The 19,238-nt window shown below is 37.0% G+C and overlaps 1 protein-coding gene across 2 annotated transcripts in view; it reads left to right on the plus strand.

Annotated features, from left to right (window-relative positions):
- SATB2 (SATB homeobox 2) overlaps positions 1-19,238 on the plus strand; it is a 190,481-nt gene that overhangs the window by 97,753 nt on the left and 73,490 nt on the right. For both annotated transcript variants that reach the window (XM_029934145.1, XM_029934144.1), the window contains exon 7: positions 15,094-15,566. In XM_029934145.1, the coding sequence (XP_029790005.1) occupies positions 15,094-15,566 (473 nt within the window). The remainder of the gene's footprint in view (positions 1-15,093; positions 15,567-19,238) is intronic.

The following is a 19,238-nucleotide window of genomic DNA, read 5'->3' on the forward strand; positions in this document are numbered from 1 at the left end:
TAACTCTTTTATATTAACTATTTAGATGTAAACTTGCCTCATCATTTCTATGAAACTAAGTGGCAATTATATATGCAGTATCATCAGAAATTACACTCTTATAGCAATCCACTTTTCAGGGGATCTTATAAGAATAAGAAAATGCCTTAACAAAGAAGGACTCATATTTTAAATGTGTTTTAATTAAAATTTAATGAGTTAAAAGAAAATAATGCTATGTCTAAAGGATTATTCATCTGACACCCAAAGCAAAATGAAGAGTCATCTTTGCTGAGGTCAATCTCAAGTATTTAACGTGTCCCAAGAATTAAGGGTCATTCAAAGTTCACACAAATACTAGTGGATGTTGTAAAATTACTTGTGTCATAAAATAATACCACTAGAATGAATGGACCTAACCAAACCCCATATTTTGGCCAGAAAGCAAAATTATCCTCATCACTTTTCTTTTCTTAATCATTGCTCAAGAACCCCTTGATTGTTAGTTGTCTTAATTTTATTTATTTGAACTTATTTTGAAAAATATTAAAAAGCTGGGAGAAATGAGGATTTTAAAAACCAGTGTTACTTTTCCAAGCCTGGTTTATTCGAGTAATCAGTATTTTATCTGACCCTGTCTGATCTAGTCTTGCAAGATCAAACGTCCAGGCCAGCAAGCAGACAGTAAACAAAGCCCGTGAAGGGTTCCAGTAAACACAAAGATTAGATGTTGAATGAAAATTAAACTCCTTGAACTAGTCCTCTGTACTAAAGTGGTTAAGTGGGTTGTGATTAAAAGAAATAAGTAATTATGATCATTATAGCTGAAATGATATAATGTTACCACATTTAAAGCACCTCTTGTACCCAAAAATGATTGTGTCATTTACAAAGTTGTGCCTCAGAGTTGAATAGAGAAATCAATGTCCCCTGACCTGGTTCCGTAAGGCAGCCCTTGCTTAGCCATGGTGGTATCGGTGGTCAGGACAATGCCTTTAATCAACTGCTGGTACTTCTGCCTCTGCTGTTGTTTAGCTCTGATGAGGTAAAAGCAACTTACTTTTGTCTACCTAATTTTTCTGAGTCATGAAGGAAATTTCCTTTCAGCTTTGGATCTAAATGAAGGTGTTCAGCAAGGAAGTTTGTTCCTCTGCCTATACTGCTTCTTGATTAAAGTAGTGCCAACATCAAATCCCTGACGTTTATATAAATCCTTGAACTTATATAAATTTTATGTAAATGTTCATGGAAATAGAAACCTCACTTCTACAACCGACCACTTACCAGTTTCCCAAAATTTGGAAGATCCTTGTGCATTTTTACTCTGATAATCATTGATGTGCATTCATCAAATACTTTTAGCCTGTTTGGCCCTCCCATTAGAATTTTATAGGCCATGGGGTGCCTGCATGGCTCAGTCACTTAGGTTAAGTGTCTGACTTTGGCTCAGGTCATGATCTCATGGTTCGTGAGTTTGAGCCCCACATCAGGCTCTGTGCTGACAGCTTAGAGCCTGGAGCCTGCTTCAGGTTCTGTGTCTCCCTCTCTCTGCCCCTCCTCCACTTGCACTCTATCTCTGTCTCTGTCTCTGTCTTTTGTCTCTTTCTCTCAAAAATAAATAAACACTTAAAATTTTTTATTGGTCATCTTAGCAAGGGAAAGAATGGCATGTGGGAAATGTCATGTACCCTAAGCTAAGTCGTGGGCCAGTTCCTTACTTGGATCTTAAGGAGCTTATTCTTAGCAGTACTGATAGCTGCTTCTTTGGCTTTAGCTTTGTTCTTCAGTGTTCATAAATGTTAAAATGTAAAACAATCATTTGTCAACAATGTGGTTTGTAGATTAAAAGAAACAAATTTGCTATCTGCATATTTACTTATTTTTAAATTTTTTTACAAAATGTTTATTTACTTAAAAACAATTTTTTAATGTTTTATTTCTTTTTGATACAGAGAGAGACAGAGCATGAGAGGGGGAGGGTTAGAGAGAGAAGGAGACATAGAACCGGAAGCAGGCTCCAGGCTCTGAGCTAGCTGTCAGCACAGAGCCTGACGCGGGGCTCGAACCCACAAACGTGAGATCATGACCTGAGCTGAAGTCGGAGGCTTAACCGACTGAGCCACCCAGACGCCCCCTTATTTACTTTTAAGAGAGAGTTGGGGCATGAATGGGGGAGGGGCAGAGAAAGAGGGAGACAGAATGCGAAGCAGGTTCCAGGCACTGAGCTGTCAGCACAGAGCCTGATGTGGGGCTCCAACTCACAAACTGTGAGATCATGACCTGAGCCGAAGTGAGACGCTTAACCGACTGAGCCACCCAGGCGCCCCTCTGCTTATATTGTTTATAATGCCATTTTAAACATATGCTTACAAAGGATGGAGAGCAGAAAATGATATTTTTTTAACTTCCTCCTTTCCTTTCTCATCTATCCATCTATCTATCATATATAATTATTGTTTGAAAGAAGTAGAAGATACAGTTCTTGGTTTCTAAAGGCCTACATTTATAAAATTAGTTTGAGCATCTACTTTATGTACCTGGCAGGATTCTATGTGGGGAACATAACGGTCCCTCCCTGTAGGAAAATTACATTTACAGTTAAATAACTAATACTAATTAAACAAATGTTTAGTGAGTGCTTCTGTAACAGGCCATTTTCAGTTCTAGAAGCACTGAGAGACATCCAGAAACACATGAAGTATGGTTTCTACCTCTGATTATATTGCTGTCCACCTAGAAGAAGCCCTCTATCTGGTGAATATGTAGCAGTGGTATAATCTTGTGCAGTGGTAGTGCAGAGAGTGGTCCATAAGTTTTACTTGATGCATGTTAGGTTGGGGGGCTGGGAATTAGAAAAGTAGCCCATGAGTTATACCTTAAGGACAGTGGGATTTTGCAAGGAGAAAAAGAGAAGGGAGAACATTTCAGGCAACTGCAAGTTCTTGGGTGTAGATGCAGAGGTGCAAAAGAGCATGGATGCTTAGAAAACTGTAGGTGGTTGTCCGATGTCTCTAGAATGACAGTACACTTATCACAATAGTGTCATGTAAGAGATGCCCAGCATGGCTGACATTTGCTGAAAAAGAAACGGTAGAGCATGAATAGGTGTGGGGTTGATGATTCCATCAAACATTAGGAAATGAGCAAAGATTTTTTTGGGATCTGGTTATAGGGAATATTTATGTTATAATGATGAAAAATAAGGTTGGGACCTTACCTTGGGGAACTCTGAAAGTTCCACTGAGGTATATTGAGACTTGGTGAAAACTTTTCAGCAAGGGAGTGATATGGTGAAAATGATGATTTAAAAAAAGAAATTCCTTTAGGGGAGCCTGGGTGCTCAGTTGCTTAAGTGTCTGACTCTTGATATCAGCTCAGATCATGATCGCAGGGTTGTGGAATTGAACCCTGCTGGGGATTCTCTCTCCCTCTCTCTTTCTGCCCCTCCCCAGCTCACACTTTCTCTCTCTCTCTCTCAAAATAAATAAACTTAAAAAAAAAGAAATTGCTTTAGAATTCCTCTAAAACTATGTGTGGGAGTGAGTGTATACAGCAAGAGAGGAGGCAGATGGGAAGGTTTAAGGGCAGTATGTGCAACTGGGAGGAAGTAGGCAACATAGCGTCTATTGCATTCCTATCTGGAAGTGGAGATGGGGAAGTGTGGCCTTGGCTTTTGGTGGCAGCAGTGAGAAAGAGGGGTGACCAATGCAATATGTGTGTAGGAAAGAGAAAAAGAAATCAAAGTAGAATCCAAGGTTTTGAGCTTAAGTGACTCTTGATGGTTTTGACAGAAATAGGCCAATGTAAATTGAGGTTGCTGGTACCATAGTGAGAGTTGATGAACTAGGTAGAAACATCCATTGGGTTATTCAAGATGTAGAGCCAGCTGATCAAAGGACAGGACTAGAGAATAAAATTTGGAGCCAATTTTTTTTTTTTGTCATGATAGTTAAAATACCACCAAAAGAGCATTCTCTAAAAAAAGAGAATGAGAACAGGAGGGGATTGGAAGCTTTGAGAGGAAAATGGCCATGGGTTAAGAAGATAGGAAGAAAGTGAGGTTTCGTGGAAGCTGAGGCAAGATGGATTACTTGTGGAGAAATGTTAACAAGGATGCCAGGAGGAGGAGGGGGAGAGGTATTTGGAGGTTCTTCGCTTTTGCAAAAAGGGGATCTTGATAAGCAAGTGTTTACAGACCAGAAAGGGATAGGATCTGAGGCACACAGTTGATGCTTTGCCCTTGAAAGAATGTCATGTCTTCTTTAGAATCTGAAGGAAAGGAAAGAAGATGAACAAGAGCACAGGGTTTGGAGATGGACTGAGGGGTAAAGAATGAGGCAGGTCATCTCATAGGCAGCTGTTGTGATTAACCAGCAGTAAAAGAGAGAATGACTGGGATGGAAATTGGTTAGAAGAATGCCTGAAATAGGTTCTGGAGCAGCCATATTTGGGCAACAATGTGAGCCTAGGAAGCCGAACGAGGTGACAGAGTTAAGGGTTTACAGTGGTTCAGGTCTTCAATTCTTACCTTTTCCTTAAATATGCTTTAGATTTCTCAGAACTTCAGATTTCCATTTGTTCTGCCCAGAAACAAAATGAGAAACCCAAAAAACAAAGATAGATCTGATGGTGCCTAATGAAGAATCTACAGTTTTGAAATGAGTTTTTGTATGTAGACCAGGAAATGTCTAGCTGATTAAAAATCTGGTATGACTGTGGTGACATCATTATTTGGGGGAAACCAGTGGGTTAGAATCAGAATTCTCTTGGTTTCTAGATCAATTAAATAAAAATATTTGTCTTTCCTTGGATGATTTCCAAAGTTAAAAGTTGAAAGGCACTTATTAAGTTCACAAGGTACTCAAAGCTAAGTACAAGTGCTATGTAAGATATTGGTTATAACATGATAATTGTCTGTGCTATGCATTGTTTTACTAGCTATTCACCTAACTGATGATAGGCCTTCATTTCACCTTTTGCAGTAATTTGAGATTATCTAACATAGGAATCCTGAACTCCCAAGGGAACAGACAAATCTGGACTCCTAGAATAAGTCAGTCTATGAGTTCTAACATTGGATCTTCCCAGCTGGCATCTTTCTAAGTTCCATGTTTTAATGTTTTATAGTAATTTTCACTTACTTTTGAATAATCCCCTATCAGACCACAAGTTTTTTGAAAGAACATCTCAGGAACACACCCTTTTTGTGTCCTCCTCAAAACCCCTGTAAACATAGGACTTTGAACACTGTAGGTACTTATTTTAGTAAATAGTAATAGAATTGAATTTAATATATGAACTTATTTAAACTTATGCATTTAAAACAGTTTTATTTTTACACATATGATATTGTGACTAATCTTATTTGCTATCAGATGTTTTGATTGAGAGAAAAAAGGCAATCTTTGCCTTTAATTCATATTATACATGTCCTTAGCAAATGAGTAATGGGTTAAAAATCATTCTTTTTTTTTTCCCATTAATTAGTTACTGAGCTAAAGATTTAGGTATAGTTAATTTCACTGAAAAAGACAGTAACACTTTTGTTAAGTAAAAATTAGGGACCCACAAAAAGCATCCCTTTAAGGGTTTTCCAGCTAGTTTATTGAATATTTTCCTTAAAATAATGGCCTAAAACATTTAAGTCCTGTAAAACCAAACAGAATGGCCAATGGAAAAGAATGAATTATGGGTTTATTGTTTCTTCGATTAACTTTTCTTTAATAGTCTGGATTAACGAATTAATATACATAGAAGCCAACTGGCAAAGAGCCAACTGGCAAAGGTAGAATGCTCCTAAACAATAATGTTAAGTTTCTGAAATGCAATTTTTTTCTATCATGCTGAATTCACCTTTGAAATTATAGTTTAGAATAAAATAAAGAATAAAAAATAAATAGATAAAACTTGCTTTAACCTGTACAGAAAGTTACAGGAATACTTAAAATGACTAATGTTGTCAAACTATGATAAAGCATTCTGTGAGACCAAAAGGGACACTAGTATTCGTATGGGGAGGGAGCTGCTGAGATTACAGTAGGGGCAGAGGTGGAGTAACACTCACCTTTTCCATGGAACACAATAGCTTCTATGAGCTTTTTTTTTTTTTGCCAAAACAGAGAGGTGTCCAGCTTCAAGTGCTTTATGGTAGATATATATGTTTTTGTGGATCTTAATATGATGGAAAAAGGAAGTTGATAATAGGGGAAAATACACCTAAGAAAACCAGTCATATGGTATTATCACAATGCCGGCTGGTATACTTCGCTTATGGGGCTGGAAGCATTTTCCTTCCAAGCCTTGTTTTATTAGGAGTTAACAAGTTGGCTCTGAATATCTTGCTCTAGGCAGAGACTTTGCAAGCAAGTTCTCAACCCAGAGACAGATTCTCTTTAACAAATTTAGAGAAAAACAAATCTTTAACTTTTGTAGTCCTAAAAGACTTAGCTTTTTGTTTTTTTTTTCCCTTTTACCCTTCAGTGTTTTTAAGCTCCTAATATTTTTTCTTTAATTATATTTAGTAAACTCTTCTGGTAATAGTTTTTCTTAGTGGTGTGGGATTCATATTTGATATGTATGGAATATTACCTTTAACTCAGGAAATCATGTCTGTCTGTGTTAACAGAATAGATTTTATATAACAAATTGACTTTGTACCTCAGTTATTGACTAAGACAGAATAAATCAGAAATATTTTCAGTGATTGGGCATATATTCAGTATTGGCATATTGGGATGCTGTTATGGTTTGTCAGGAAAATTAGTGTTATGATACCTTTTAAAAACAATTTAATTCAGTGAAAGACTTTGGGTGGACAGTATGGTTGATTAGTGATAATATATATACCCACCTCAGAGAGAGAGTCAATGTAAATAGCAGGTTGAACCATATGAAATTGCTAGTTTTATAGATTGAAATTATATACTGCCAATTTCATATAGTTCAATCATATAAGAATTTATTGTGATTGCGTGGGATTCTCAGGTTATTACCTATATTATGTGAATGTGCCTTTTACTTCTTGTTGTTTACATGTTTCAAAGAAATATTTCATGTTTGCAGAGTTTATAAAGAGTACTTGCTAAAGCTCTCAACTATGTGATTCATGTCTTTCATCAGTTAGGTGGGAGTCCATACTGATGGCACTCACTTTGGGACAAAGCTTTTTTGGCTGCAAGAAAAATAAAAGAATAAAAGAATTGCAGATTCTAGAAAATAAATATAATGAGTGTGAATTTGTATTATTGTATATATATGTGTGTTTGTGTTTGTGTATTATATATATGACTAGAATAAATTGCTCATGATAACATTGCGATTGAATGGAACTATGTTTTATTATCAAATAGAAATGCTTTAAAATTATAGGCCCATCTGTGTACCAAACAGTTAAATCATCTGAAGCGAATCTATAGGTTGAATATGTAAGACTAATATTATTCAGTAATGTATCCGTAGGGGCTGGCATCGTTTCTGGCACATGAGAGTTGATTAATAAGTACTTACAAATGAAAACAAGTGTGAATAACCCTGTCTTCGTGGTTAGCACTGCAGTTGTTGAGGAATCAGTGATTTCATCACATATTCGAACTGACCCACTTTTCCAGTCTGTCACATCAGAAGGGCCTACAAGTCATATAGTGGAGGCATCAGGTTGCGCCCACACAATTCAGAGATCCCGTCCAACTTCATGTCACCGATGGGTGTGTGTGCCGCGTGCTTGCGTGCGTGCACATACTGATAGAGCAGCAGGACTTCTTTGTAGGAAAGTAGATTTGTCCTGACTCAAATTCTACAATTAATAATAATCACATGCCCCAAGTTGGGTACTTTAGCATAGGCCATGGAACAAAGACTTTTAGGTCCTAAAGACATAGGTTTGAATTGAATTCTTCCTTTAATAGGTATGTGATATGATTTTTTCTGAGTTTCAGCTTTTTCAATGAAGTGGTCATAATAATATCTATGTCATACTGTTTTGAGAGTTCAATGACAATGATATGTTCAGGGCTTAGGTCAGTGCCTCAGCTACTGTGTAAAAGGTAGGGCTTCATGCTACCTGAAGTAGCATGGTATATGAGGTATATGACCAAGACAGATATGAGAATTTCTGCACTTATAATAAGCATTTTTCTATAAAGGAAATTTATTAAAAAGTATTTGTGGCATATTGAGAAGTCAGCTGAGAAGTCAGCCAAGAAGTTGACTTAGAATTATGCAGGGAAAGAGAAAGAAGTAGGTTTTATTGGTCACGTGGTTTGTTTATTATGCTTATGAGGCTTAGAGGCAGCAGCTGTAATCATTCTGAATTTCCTAAATACTTATCTACATTTGGACAGCTATTTGACCTGGAACAAGTCATCTGACCTCTCTGATATTAGATGGGATCATTGTTGTTAAAATTGGGCTCCGAGTTTTGGGGGCTAAGGGGTTGAAGAGCAAGGAACTTGGGGTGGAGGTTTGGAAATCCAAGTCAGAGATATATTCAGGAATATCTTTTGTCTATACTCCAAGGTTTGGGTACCAATTCAAAATTATTGGCTTGATTGGCAACTTTTCTACCAAGAGTGTCAGGGGCAAACCTGTCATACCTTTATAGAATTACTTCCAGAATACTTTCTGAGTTGAAGGAGTCACAGAGAAATTCTGCCATTCCCTCCACCCTGCTTTCTTTGGCTTATATTCTTCTACCCCAGGGTTTTTAGGAGAGGTTCTAGGGAATACTAGAGTATTATCTTATTAGGGAATCCATTAGCGTTCATTCATGCTAATCCGTTTATATTTGCATAAGCACCTTCATGGTTTAAGGAAAAAATCCATAGACCAGAAATTCCAGAAATTTCTCAGTTTAGAGCCTTTTACCCAATTCATTGCATGCTTTCTAAGTATGGACAGACCCCAAGAGCTATTTCACAAAAGCAACTGTGTTAAGGTTTGCATTAAAACACGAGGTTCATAGTTTTGGAAATTCTAATCAATCTTTTAAGCAGTGTCGGTAGATAAACCTGCAGGAGCAATACTACATCTACCACTGGTATCACTATATAAACTGCTATTATTCTTGTTGCAACGGGGAGTTTGGCAAAGATAGATATCTTAGGAAAGTCTTAAATTCTTACCATACAGAGTCGTGAAGCAGAAGCAAACATTCTGAGAAAGGGAATTGTTTTGAAAATCCTAGTAGCAATTCTCTTTAAGATACTATTAGGTCAGTAACTTGAAGGTACCTTTAAAACCAACTTGCAGATGATCCTCTCTTTTCTTTATAGATAATCTCAAAATCACCCAGAAAGTTAGAACCCAGGCCTTAAAAGTCCCGGTTTGCTCTAACACCTATCCTGTGCCATCTTGCTGATCAGACACTTCTTCTTTGGTTTTTAAATTCTCTATATATTTTGGGGCATTTAATCATGGAGTACATTTTGAGTATTGAAATTTTACTAGATTTACTTTACATAGCACCTATAGCAAATAGACCCACTAAGAACAATGAAATCCAGCTGAGAGAAACAGTAAACTAAATAGGAAAAATTATGGGTTTTTCTTTGTTGAAGTTTGGACATTTTCGATGCCTACTCATTCCCTGGGAAATACCAATAAGACATCAAACGTTTGCTTTTTAATAATACTGTAAGACATACATTTTCCTTCTTTCTTTTGGTTGATGTAAATGTAACATGTATACATTTAGAGCATATTTTATTCCTTAAGGCTTTTTAAAATTTTTATTTATATTGACTTTTGAAACTTAAAACTGTATTTGTGTAGCATTTCTATAAGTTTAATTTCAGGAGTTGTGGGAGTATATACTTTTATTTCTCATATATTCTTCTATATTCTAATTTGAAGGCCAGAATATGAACTGTTAAACCTCATTTGGGAAACTGAATAGCAACATGTCCCTGTGTATACCGTGTGAGGCCTGTGATTATGTGTGTGAGGCATATTGATAATCAATTCTTTTAAACTATAGGATTTATTTTTAAAAGTGTTATGATGTAACATGGCATAGTGACTTGAAAAAAAGAAAAGGTTGCAGTTCTTTAGGTGACCTTTGAGAAACAGCAGATGTTTGTCAGAGTGTCTTAATCAGGAAGTTTTGAAATGGGAAGTCTAATCTGTTAATCATAATTATACAGACATTTTACAATAGTGCTTTGACAAAGACCTTTCACATAGATACTGATCATCTAAACTTTACTCATACAATTCTGAGATAATAATAATTTTTCTATGGTAAGGCTGAGATGCAGAGAATCTCCAACTTGCCCCACAAGGAGGCCCCATAGCTAATAAGAGGTATGGATTTGAGTACAGCTTTCTAATACCAGGTGTGATCAGTGTTTCTTCAGTATAACATTGATCGTCAACCAAAACTAAAGATTATCACAGATAATTTTTTTAAATGTTTATTTATTTTTGAGAGAGACAGACAGACAGAGCATGAGTGGGGGAGGGGCAGAGAGAGGAAGACAAAGAATCCAAAGCAGGCTCCAAGCTCTGAACTGTCATCACAGAGCCTGATACAGGTTTTGAAACCACAGACTATGAGATCATGACCTGAGTCAAAGTCAAATGCTTAACCAACTGAGAATCAAAGTCATTATGACTTAAATTACAACTCTGATTCAAAGCCCTAGAAGTGGTGTGTTTTATGTCTCTTTAATAAGTAAGCATTTTGGCTCTATTAAGAAGATTTTTGATTGTGATGTGAACATTGCTTTCATCATCAGAGGCAGGACTACCATTTATCCTTCACTTTTTTTCTGGATTTTTGTTCTACCCCTAAATATTGCAGAGATTGAGATGGACCCTTAGTACCAAGGTGTTGTTTTTGAACTTGGTTTAGTTTAAGACAGACTTAATATTATGTTTTCTATTAGTGTGAAAAGACAAAACACAAAATCACACACTGCTTTTAAATCTACACCTCACCCAGTGTGATTACTTTCAAATAAATTTAAATAGAAAGGAAGAGAGGGACTCATTCTCTGTCTCTCTGTCTATCCAAAATAAATAAATGTTAAAAAACATTAAAAACAAAAAAGGAAGGAATAGAAAGAGTGGTAGAAGGGGATGGAGGGAAGAAAGAAGAGGAAGGAGGGAGGGAAGGAGGAAAGAAAGAAGGAAGAGGGGAAAAGAAGGTGGGGGGAGGAAGGAAGGACGGAAGGGAGAGGCATAGAAGAGAAATAATGAATGTCCAAGCCCAGTTTTTAGATGATGCCTTGTACATTGTGATGCTCCTCTGACCTTTTTTTTTTTTTTTTAAAGCATTTGCCTTTGACCTGTTGTGGCTTTAGAAGCTAAAATATTATGATATTATTTTTATGAGAGTGGTAGCAGAAAGAAAATGAAACAATGTTTCAAATTTAACAAAATCTGTACAAATTATTACTGAAACCATATACTGTTCTGGTCAGTGGAGATGTAGCCTCTTGATGAGTCTTGATGAGCATTTGATTTTTAGGCATTCTTAAAAGTGAGAATGATGGTTTCTTTCTTTTTTTTTAAATGTTTATTTATTTTAGTGAGAGAGGGAGAGGGAGAGACTGGGGGAGGGGCAGAGAGAGAGAGAGAGAGGGAAGGAGACACAGAATCTGAAGCAGGCTCCAAGGTGTGAGCAGGCAACATAGAACCTGACATGGGGCTCCAACTCACAAACTGTGAGATCATGACCTGAGCCAAAGTCAGACGCTCAACTGACTGAGCCACCCAGGTTGCTCTTTTTTATCTCTTTCCTGGCTTTTATTTGTAGAGCTGTCAGGGACTGAAAAACATTGACAAAGGTTCTTCATTTGACAAAACTTTACTCAGTCTTCTAAATCTTCTCCATGGCCCATCTGTGCACTTCCTTGTAAAATCCAGTTTGAGAAAGAACCCTGTTAAATCAGTTTAACTGGAACCCCACCCTTGATGTCTGACCACCCCTGGATATCTGACTGGGTTCCTCGTCTTCTGCCATCCCTCTCAGGTGATGTTTGAACACCTTGGCCTATTTTTAGCAGAGTCGGGTTAGGTCAGTTTAGCCAGCACCCCCCTTATTCCTGATGTTTCCTCATAGTAATTTTCCATCCACATATCCTCACCTTGCTCTTTGGCTATAAATTCCCAGGTGTTTATGCTGTTTCAGGCATTGAGTCCCTTCTCTCTCCTCCCCCATTAGTCCCATTGCTGGTGTCCCTTTTCCTATTGTAATGGTCCTGGATAAGGTCTGCCTTACCATCTTTAATGAGTGCCACTGAGTATTTTATTTTTTTTAACACCTTAAGGGGTATCTTTTTTCTTTTGGGAAAAATTTTAAGACTGTGGGCAGTGTCTGTTTTTCAGAAATGTTTTGTTTGGTGTTTATTGTGTTATGCATATTGAATTAGTTGCCAATACTTGAAAAATACGCACTATCATGTAATAATCCAAATTTTCTATTTTCTTGGAAAAAAATCTGAAGAAATGACAATATGAGAAAGACAAAAACTGGCTGAGGCAAGGTAGCGGCTGCTTCCTTTGGACTGGGCAGGCTTTCTCTTACTCCCCCTAGTACCTCTGCACTGGGCTTCTCTGGCTGTTTTTCTCTACCTGGAGGTGTAGGCATTTGCCTTTGCAATTCCTTCATTATGGTTTTCTAAGTAGTTAGTACTTCATGGTGTTCCTACATGTCTGTAAGGACACTTCCACAGTTCTGGTTTTTAACTCTATGAATTTCTAAGGATCTGAGAACTCATAAGAAAAGGAACATACTATGTATAATCTTGAAGGAATATGGAGTGACATTATTCAGAATGTTACCACGTCAGCTCATACAGGTTTCTTGGAACCCTGACGTTAATGCTTAATTGTGTGCATATTTATAACTAGATCTGTCAATAGAATTTTTTGTTAATGATCTATTTTTTGTAATAGATATATTTCCAGAATATAACTCACTCAAGGGTAGTTAGGCATTGAAAAATAAAAATACTGACATTTTGGAACATTAGCTTTTGGTCAAAGAATGCATGCTGTAAGAGGATGGTTCTGTATTTAAGTAGAAGAAATGGGTAACACTTTTACTCCTTCGGCACCTGAGCACATAATTTAGTATTGAAATTTGCCTTTATTTTGGCTAAATTCACAAGGAATTAAACAAAAATGAACCAAGTGTCTACTGGGGCAAGTACTTTTGTCTGTAAAGTGCAGTTTTACTGTAGAAGCAGCCCAGAGTCTCTGTGCTTCTTTCAGGAAAGGAGTCCTAACAGTTACTCCTGTCCTAGGCAGACTGTGTTAGATTATCTTTTGAAGTCTCTCAACTGTTTGCTTAGTTTGGTTTTAAGATTGTATACCTTAAAGTTTAATTAATACAATGACTGAAAAATGTTTGCATTTAAAGGATAAGATTAACATAATTTGTTCACCTTGAACCTTGTGAAGGAACGGTGAATACAATGATATGAATTACATTGGAAGGATTAAGTTAGAAATTGAGACTTGAAAGGAGTCTGAGGTAAACTTTACTTATTTTGGGGTTTATAGGAAAGTTAAGCAGTCACTTTGCTTTTTTAATCAAAGCAGGAATAAATACTGTATATGTCTGATTATAAGGTGATCCCAAGATATTAATGTTTATTTTCCCAAATGTGAAGTTTTGAATATGCAGAATAACCATTAGAAATATGAATAATAGTCAAATACTTACTTACATTTTAATGTATTAGCTTCCACATATGTATTTTAAAATCACATATTACGTAGACTATTAATTAGAAATACTACTTTTCTCCACCCTTAAAGTTCATGTGATTTAGCATATGTGTGTCTGTCATTACAGGACCTCATGTTTGGAATGACCCAGTTTCTAACATGCACCATTTCTGCTAAGGTTTTTGTGAGACTTAGTACTTTTTTGATAAAAATATGATTCTGACGCTGTTAACCATATACCAAACTATAGCATCATTTGCCTAATAGTGGGACAGTTATTTTAAAAATTTGTCCTATGGGAGACTACTTTTGATCTCCAGGATGTAACCACCTAAAGTAGTGTTCTTAAAATCTTAGTAGTCTTTTGCATGATCATATCCAAGATTTACACCTGTAAGAAATAATTACTAAATCTGTTTGGAATTTTTACTTTAAAAAACAGATATTGTTAAGTTCCATCTGCAAGGATTTAAAACTAGGAATGATGGAGGCTATTTCAGCCTAAATGTGTTTTCTCCAAACAAACCTTTGTTTTACATAATTGTGTAATATAGAGGTTTAGACAAAGATTTAACTATGAGGTGATTCACTCTTTCCCGGGAAATATTCTTGGGGGAGGAAAATATTCTGCCTCGTGCTTGAACATATATGACACTCACTTTCTTTTACTTCTCCCTTTCAAGGTTATTCCTTAAATCTTCTCTAGTAAAGTATAATAAAATGTAATAAGGTACATATCCTGGGGATAGCGGGGAGAAGCATCTTATTTAATGGAAAGTCAAGAAGATGTTATAAATACTGTGAATTTTTTTCTTATCCTGATACATATCACAATCATTAACGTATCCAATTTTTAAAGAAATATTTCTATAACAAAGAGAGCAAGTGAGTAGATACAAGGACATGCTACGTGGTATACATTTATACTTTGTGAATGTTCCCGTAAGTTGTGTAAGTACTTACTGTGTGAGATTTTTATTAGGAGGTAGCAGTTAACTTGGCAGGAGATGTTGTCCTTGTCATTTCCTGATAACCATGAACTACACCATTAACCACAGACTACAGAAGATGAGAACAGCTGGTGTTTTTATAGCGGAGGGAGGTGAGGGAGATGAGAGAGCCTGGGAATATGAGAGGATTTAGAATTTATCATGCTTAGTGGTCTCTGCCTTAGTTACTCAATAAAATGTCTGCATTTAAAAACTGAAGAAAAATGAAGTGGTAAATATTATTACTTTCATATCACCTATGAAAAAATCTATTATTATAATATTTTGCAAGGAAGGAAAACTTATTTTACTCTGGGGCTTCCAGCTTTGTATGAAAAACGTTTATGTTGTTAATATACCAAATGTATAGTATAATTCAATACTACTTATATCAGCCATAAATTATACCAATGAAAAAAATGATCAATTATCATTTTTTGTCTCTTAACAGTGGAAAGAGTGGAACGAGAAAACCTTTCAGACTATTGTGTTCTGGGCCAGCGTCCAATGCATTTACCAAATATGAACCAGCTGGCATCCTTGGGAAAAACCAACGAACAGTCTCCTCATAGCCAAATCCACCACAGTACTCCAATCCGAAACCAAGTGCCCGCGTTACAGCCCATCATGAGCCCTGGTCTTCTTTCTCCCCAGCTCAGTCCACAACTGGTTAGGCAACAGATAGCCATGGCCCATCTGATAAACCAACAGATTGCCGTTAGCCGGCTCCTGGCTCACCAGCATCCTCAAGCCATCAACCAGCAGTTCCTGAACCATCCACCCATTCCCAGAGCAGTTAAGCCAGAGCCAACCAACTCTTCTGTAGAAGTGTCTCCAGATATCTACCAGCAAGTCAGAGATGAGCTCAAGAGGGCCAGTGTGTCCCAAGCTGTCTTTGCAAGAGTGGCATTCAACCGCACACAGGTATGATTAGCATTGCACATGATAGTTGGCCGTTAAGAATAATACTAAGGACAGAATTGTGACATCTTTATCTCTTCAAAAAAAATTTGTCTATCTCAGAGCACACAGAATTAACTAATAATCTTTAGCTCAGGAAATATTTGATTCATGCATAGCCATAATTAATTAATTAATTTCAGTAAGGTGATGAATATCTGTAAACCTATCACCCAACTCAGGACCCAAAATGTTACCAATGATTTGGGCCTATGTGCTCCATTCTTTCCTCATCTTTTTATCTGCCATTCCCCTAGTATAACCCTGATCTTGAATTTTGTGGCTAACATTCACTTGTTTTTTAAAAACTAGTTCTAAAACTACTTATGCATGCACCATCTATTTACTTTGTTTTTGAACTTTATGTAAAGAATATCACTGAATGTCATAATTTCTATAATTTTTAAAAACCTTTCAAAATATACAAGTTAGATTTGAGATATTGATAAAGTGCCTGGGTGGCTCAGTCAGTTAAGCATCTGACTATTGATTTTGGTTCACATCATAATCAGTTCATGAGACTGAGCCCTGCATCAGGCTCTGTGCTAACAGTGTGGAGCCTGCTTGGGATTCTGTCTCTCCCTCTCTCTCTGCCCCTCTCTTGCTCACTTATGCGTGTTCTCTCTCTCTCTCTCTCTCTCTCTCTCTCTCTCTCTCTCTCTCTAAAAATAAATAAGCATAAAAAAGAAAAGATTTTGATAAGGTGGTAATGGATAGCTTACTCATATTTTCTAAATATTAGATCTTATTTTATTGAGGCCCTCATCTCAGAGTTTCAGATTCCATAGTTTGGAATAGGACCTAGAAATCTGCATTTGTAGCAAGGTCCCAGGTGATTCTGATGCTGCTGGTCTGGTAGCCATATTTTGATAATGATTAATTTAGTCCTTACATGGGTAGCAAAAAGTAGAAGTGCTAATCTCAAGGAGCTAATGACCTAGTAGTAAAACAAAAAAACCCAAAATATATTCAGATAACAAAAGTAAAATGTGAAGTAAGGTAAATAGATAGAATAACAATGGTTGTCATGGGCATCCATGAGGAGCCGGGGGTAAGGAATACTTACAGTAGGATGAATATAGTGAGTCTTTAAGAGCACAGTAGGTTTAAATTTAACCACCCTACTAAATGCAAGGCAGGAAGCTAAGCTCAGTGAATATGCAAAGATGAAAACGGTCTTAGACCGGCAGCACATATGTAAATACCTGACTTGAGTATTAAGTTGCTAGGGAGTTAAACTTTGAAGGATAAATAGAATTTAATAGGCAAAGATGGATAATAAGGGTACTTTAGGCTAAAGGAATTAACAAGAAGTGCTGAGTCAGACATGTGTGGGAATAGTTGGTAGTTGATAGCAAAGCTAGATAATAAACTTAAACAGGGGAAACAGATCACAAAAGGTCTTAGGGCCATGCTAGGAACTTTGAACTTTATTTAAATGTGTAACATTTTGAACTAGGCTAGTGGTGGTGGGGTAGAGGGTACAGAATCAAGAAGAACTATGGAAGAAAAGTTGACAGAAAGTGTAACCATCTGAATGGATAAAGAAGGATGGATAGTAAAGGTAATGCCAAGGTTTGAGCCTTGTGGCTGAGAATAAATCTGCAATTATTTAGAGAATCAAAGAGAACATTAAAAAGAGATAGTTGGAGTAAAGTGAGTGATTATTTTGGATCAGACTATTTGTCTCTGATGAGCTGGCAGATTTCTTTTCCTTTCCTTTCCTTTCTTTCCTTTCCTTCCTTTCCTTTCCTTTCCTTTCCTTTCCTTTCCTTTCCTTTCCTTTCCTTTCCTTTCCTTTCCTTTCCTTTCCTCTCCTCTCCTCTCCTCTCCTCTCCTCTCCTCTCCTCTCCTCTCCTCTTCTTTTCTTTTCTTTTCATGTTGATTTGTTTATTTTGAGAGGGAGAGAGCAGGGGAGGAGCAGAGAGAGAAGGAGAGACAAAATCCCAAGCAGAATCTGCACTGTCAGTATGGAGCCAGATGTGGGGCTCAAACTCACAAACTATGAGATCATGACCTGAAATGAAATCAAGAGTTGGACACTGAACTGAATGAGCTACCCAGACATCCTGTACTGGCAGATTTCTTTAAATATATGCAGAATTCATTCAAAATGTTAGTTTGGTGCTAAAGAAGAGTTTTCAGGGTTAGAAAAAGATTAGAAGTTTATTAACAGACCTGGGATTTAGAGAGTCAAGGGAAGGAAGCGGAGAAATCAGAACCACTACTCTACCAGGAAAAGAGGTAAAAGAAATGCCAGTAGAGAGGGGATCAGGTGGCGATGAAAGAGTAGGGAGGTAGTAGTGAGAATACGGAACATGAATAAAGGGTTTGCAGAGGCATGAGAAGCTTGAAACCTTGCCAAAAAATTTGGCAATTGGTTGGGAGAGACCTTTGGCAAACCTAGAGTATAATTTCATTAGAGTTGAGAAGGCAGGAGCCAGAATTTAGGAGTTGAGGAGTGACTGACTGTTAAGGATACAGAAGCAGGGGCTGCAAATTACTCTTTCCAAAATTTGGTGTTGAAAAGGAGGTCAGAAGTGTGTTGACAGCTTGAATGTGATAGGGAATCAATCTGAGATAGAAGGAATTGTGAGGTAGTCTGGGATCTCAGCTGAAGTTAACAGGCATGAGCTAGTGATAGAACCAAGCACTGTGGTTTGGTAACAGTCTTCAGGAATGCTGGAACCAGAGGAGTGGGAGCCGGGAAGAAGCACAGTGGGGTGGTTTGAGGTTTAGTGCTGACAGATTAGGTGTGGCAGGAGACCAAGAGGGTGAAATCTCCTGCTCCCTTGACTCTTAGCTAATTTATACATTCTATTATTGACAGACTGCATTTATAGCATTTGAAAATGAGTTTGGAGGCATAGAGTTCTGCACATGTTTTGGACATCACTCTATGATTTCTTTTTTGAGTCAAAGTACTGAAGTAGCATTTGTGTGTCCACAGTTATCTGAACTAGGGTTATGAAAAATTCTAGTCCTTTTGAGCCAATGTGTTACACATTATTGCCAAATACAAAAAGGAAGGATGCATCTTTTAGTCTTTATTTTGTATATATGTGTGTAGTTGTGTATTTGTATGTGTGTGCATGTGTATGTGTGTGTGTTCTTTCATCTGTCATTCATGTGCATGAATAGACATTTCATAGCTAGCCAACATTTTATTGGTTATATATACAGTTCCTTTGGCTGAGGATAAAATTGAAAGCATGGTTGTATTACTTTGGATTTTAGAATCAAATACAGTATATATTTTATCCAAATAGCATGAAGCCTGAGAGGAGACTCACAGAGAGGCTAGACAAAAGACAGACCATGTCGGTGTGAGAGCATGCTCTGCCAAGGCCCTAGACTCCTGGAGGTCTGTCTTCTCCTCCACAATCCTTTTTGTCTATTTTTATGGATTAATGATTTTTCTTTGGCATTGCCATCGTTCAAGTGCCAAGTTATAAAAGGTCTAATTGAAGCATGGAACACATTTTATTATTTTCCTCCTGCCATTAAATTTGTAAGATGGCTACACCCAGAAAGGAACATTCACGTTCAATCAGCATGAGTTTGAGTTCATGGGCCAGCCTTGAGGATATCAAATGGAAACTGCATAGGAATGTATGAGTATTTCCTTTTAAAATT

Source organism: Suricata suricatta, chromosome 3 (assembly GCF_006229205.1).
Source record: "Suricata suricatta isolate VVHF042 chromosome 3, meerkat_22Aug2017_6uvM2_HiC, whole genome shotgun sequence".
Classification (NCBI taxonomy): Eukaryota; Metazoa; Chordata; class Mammalia; order Carnivora; family Herpestidae; genus Suricata; species Suricata suricatta.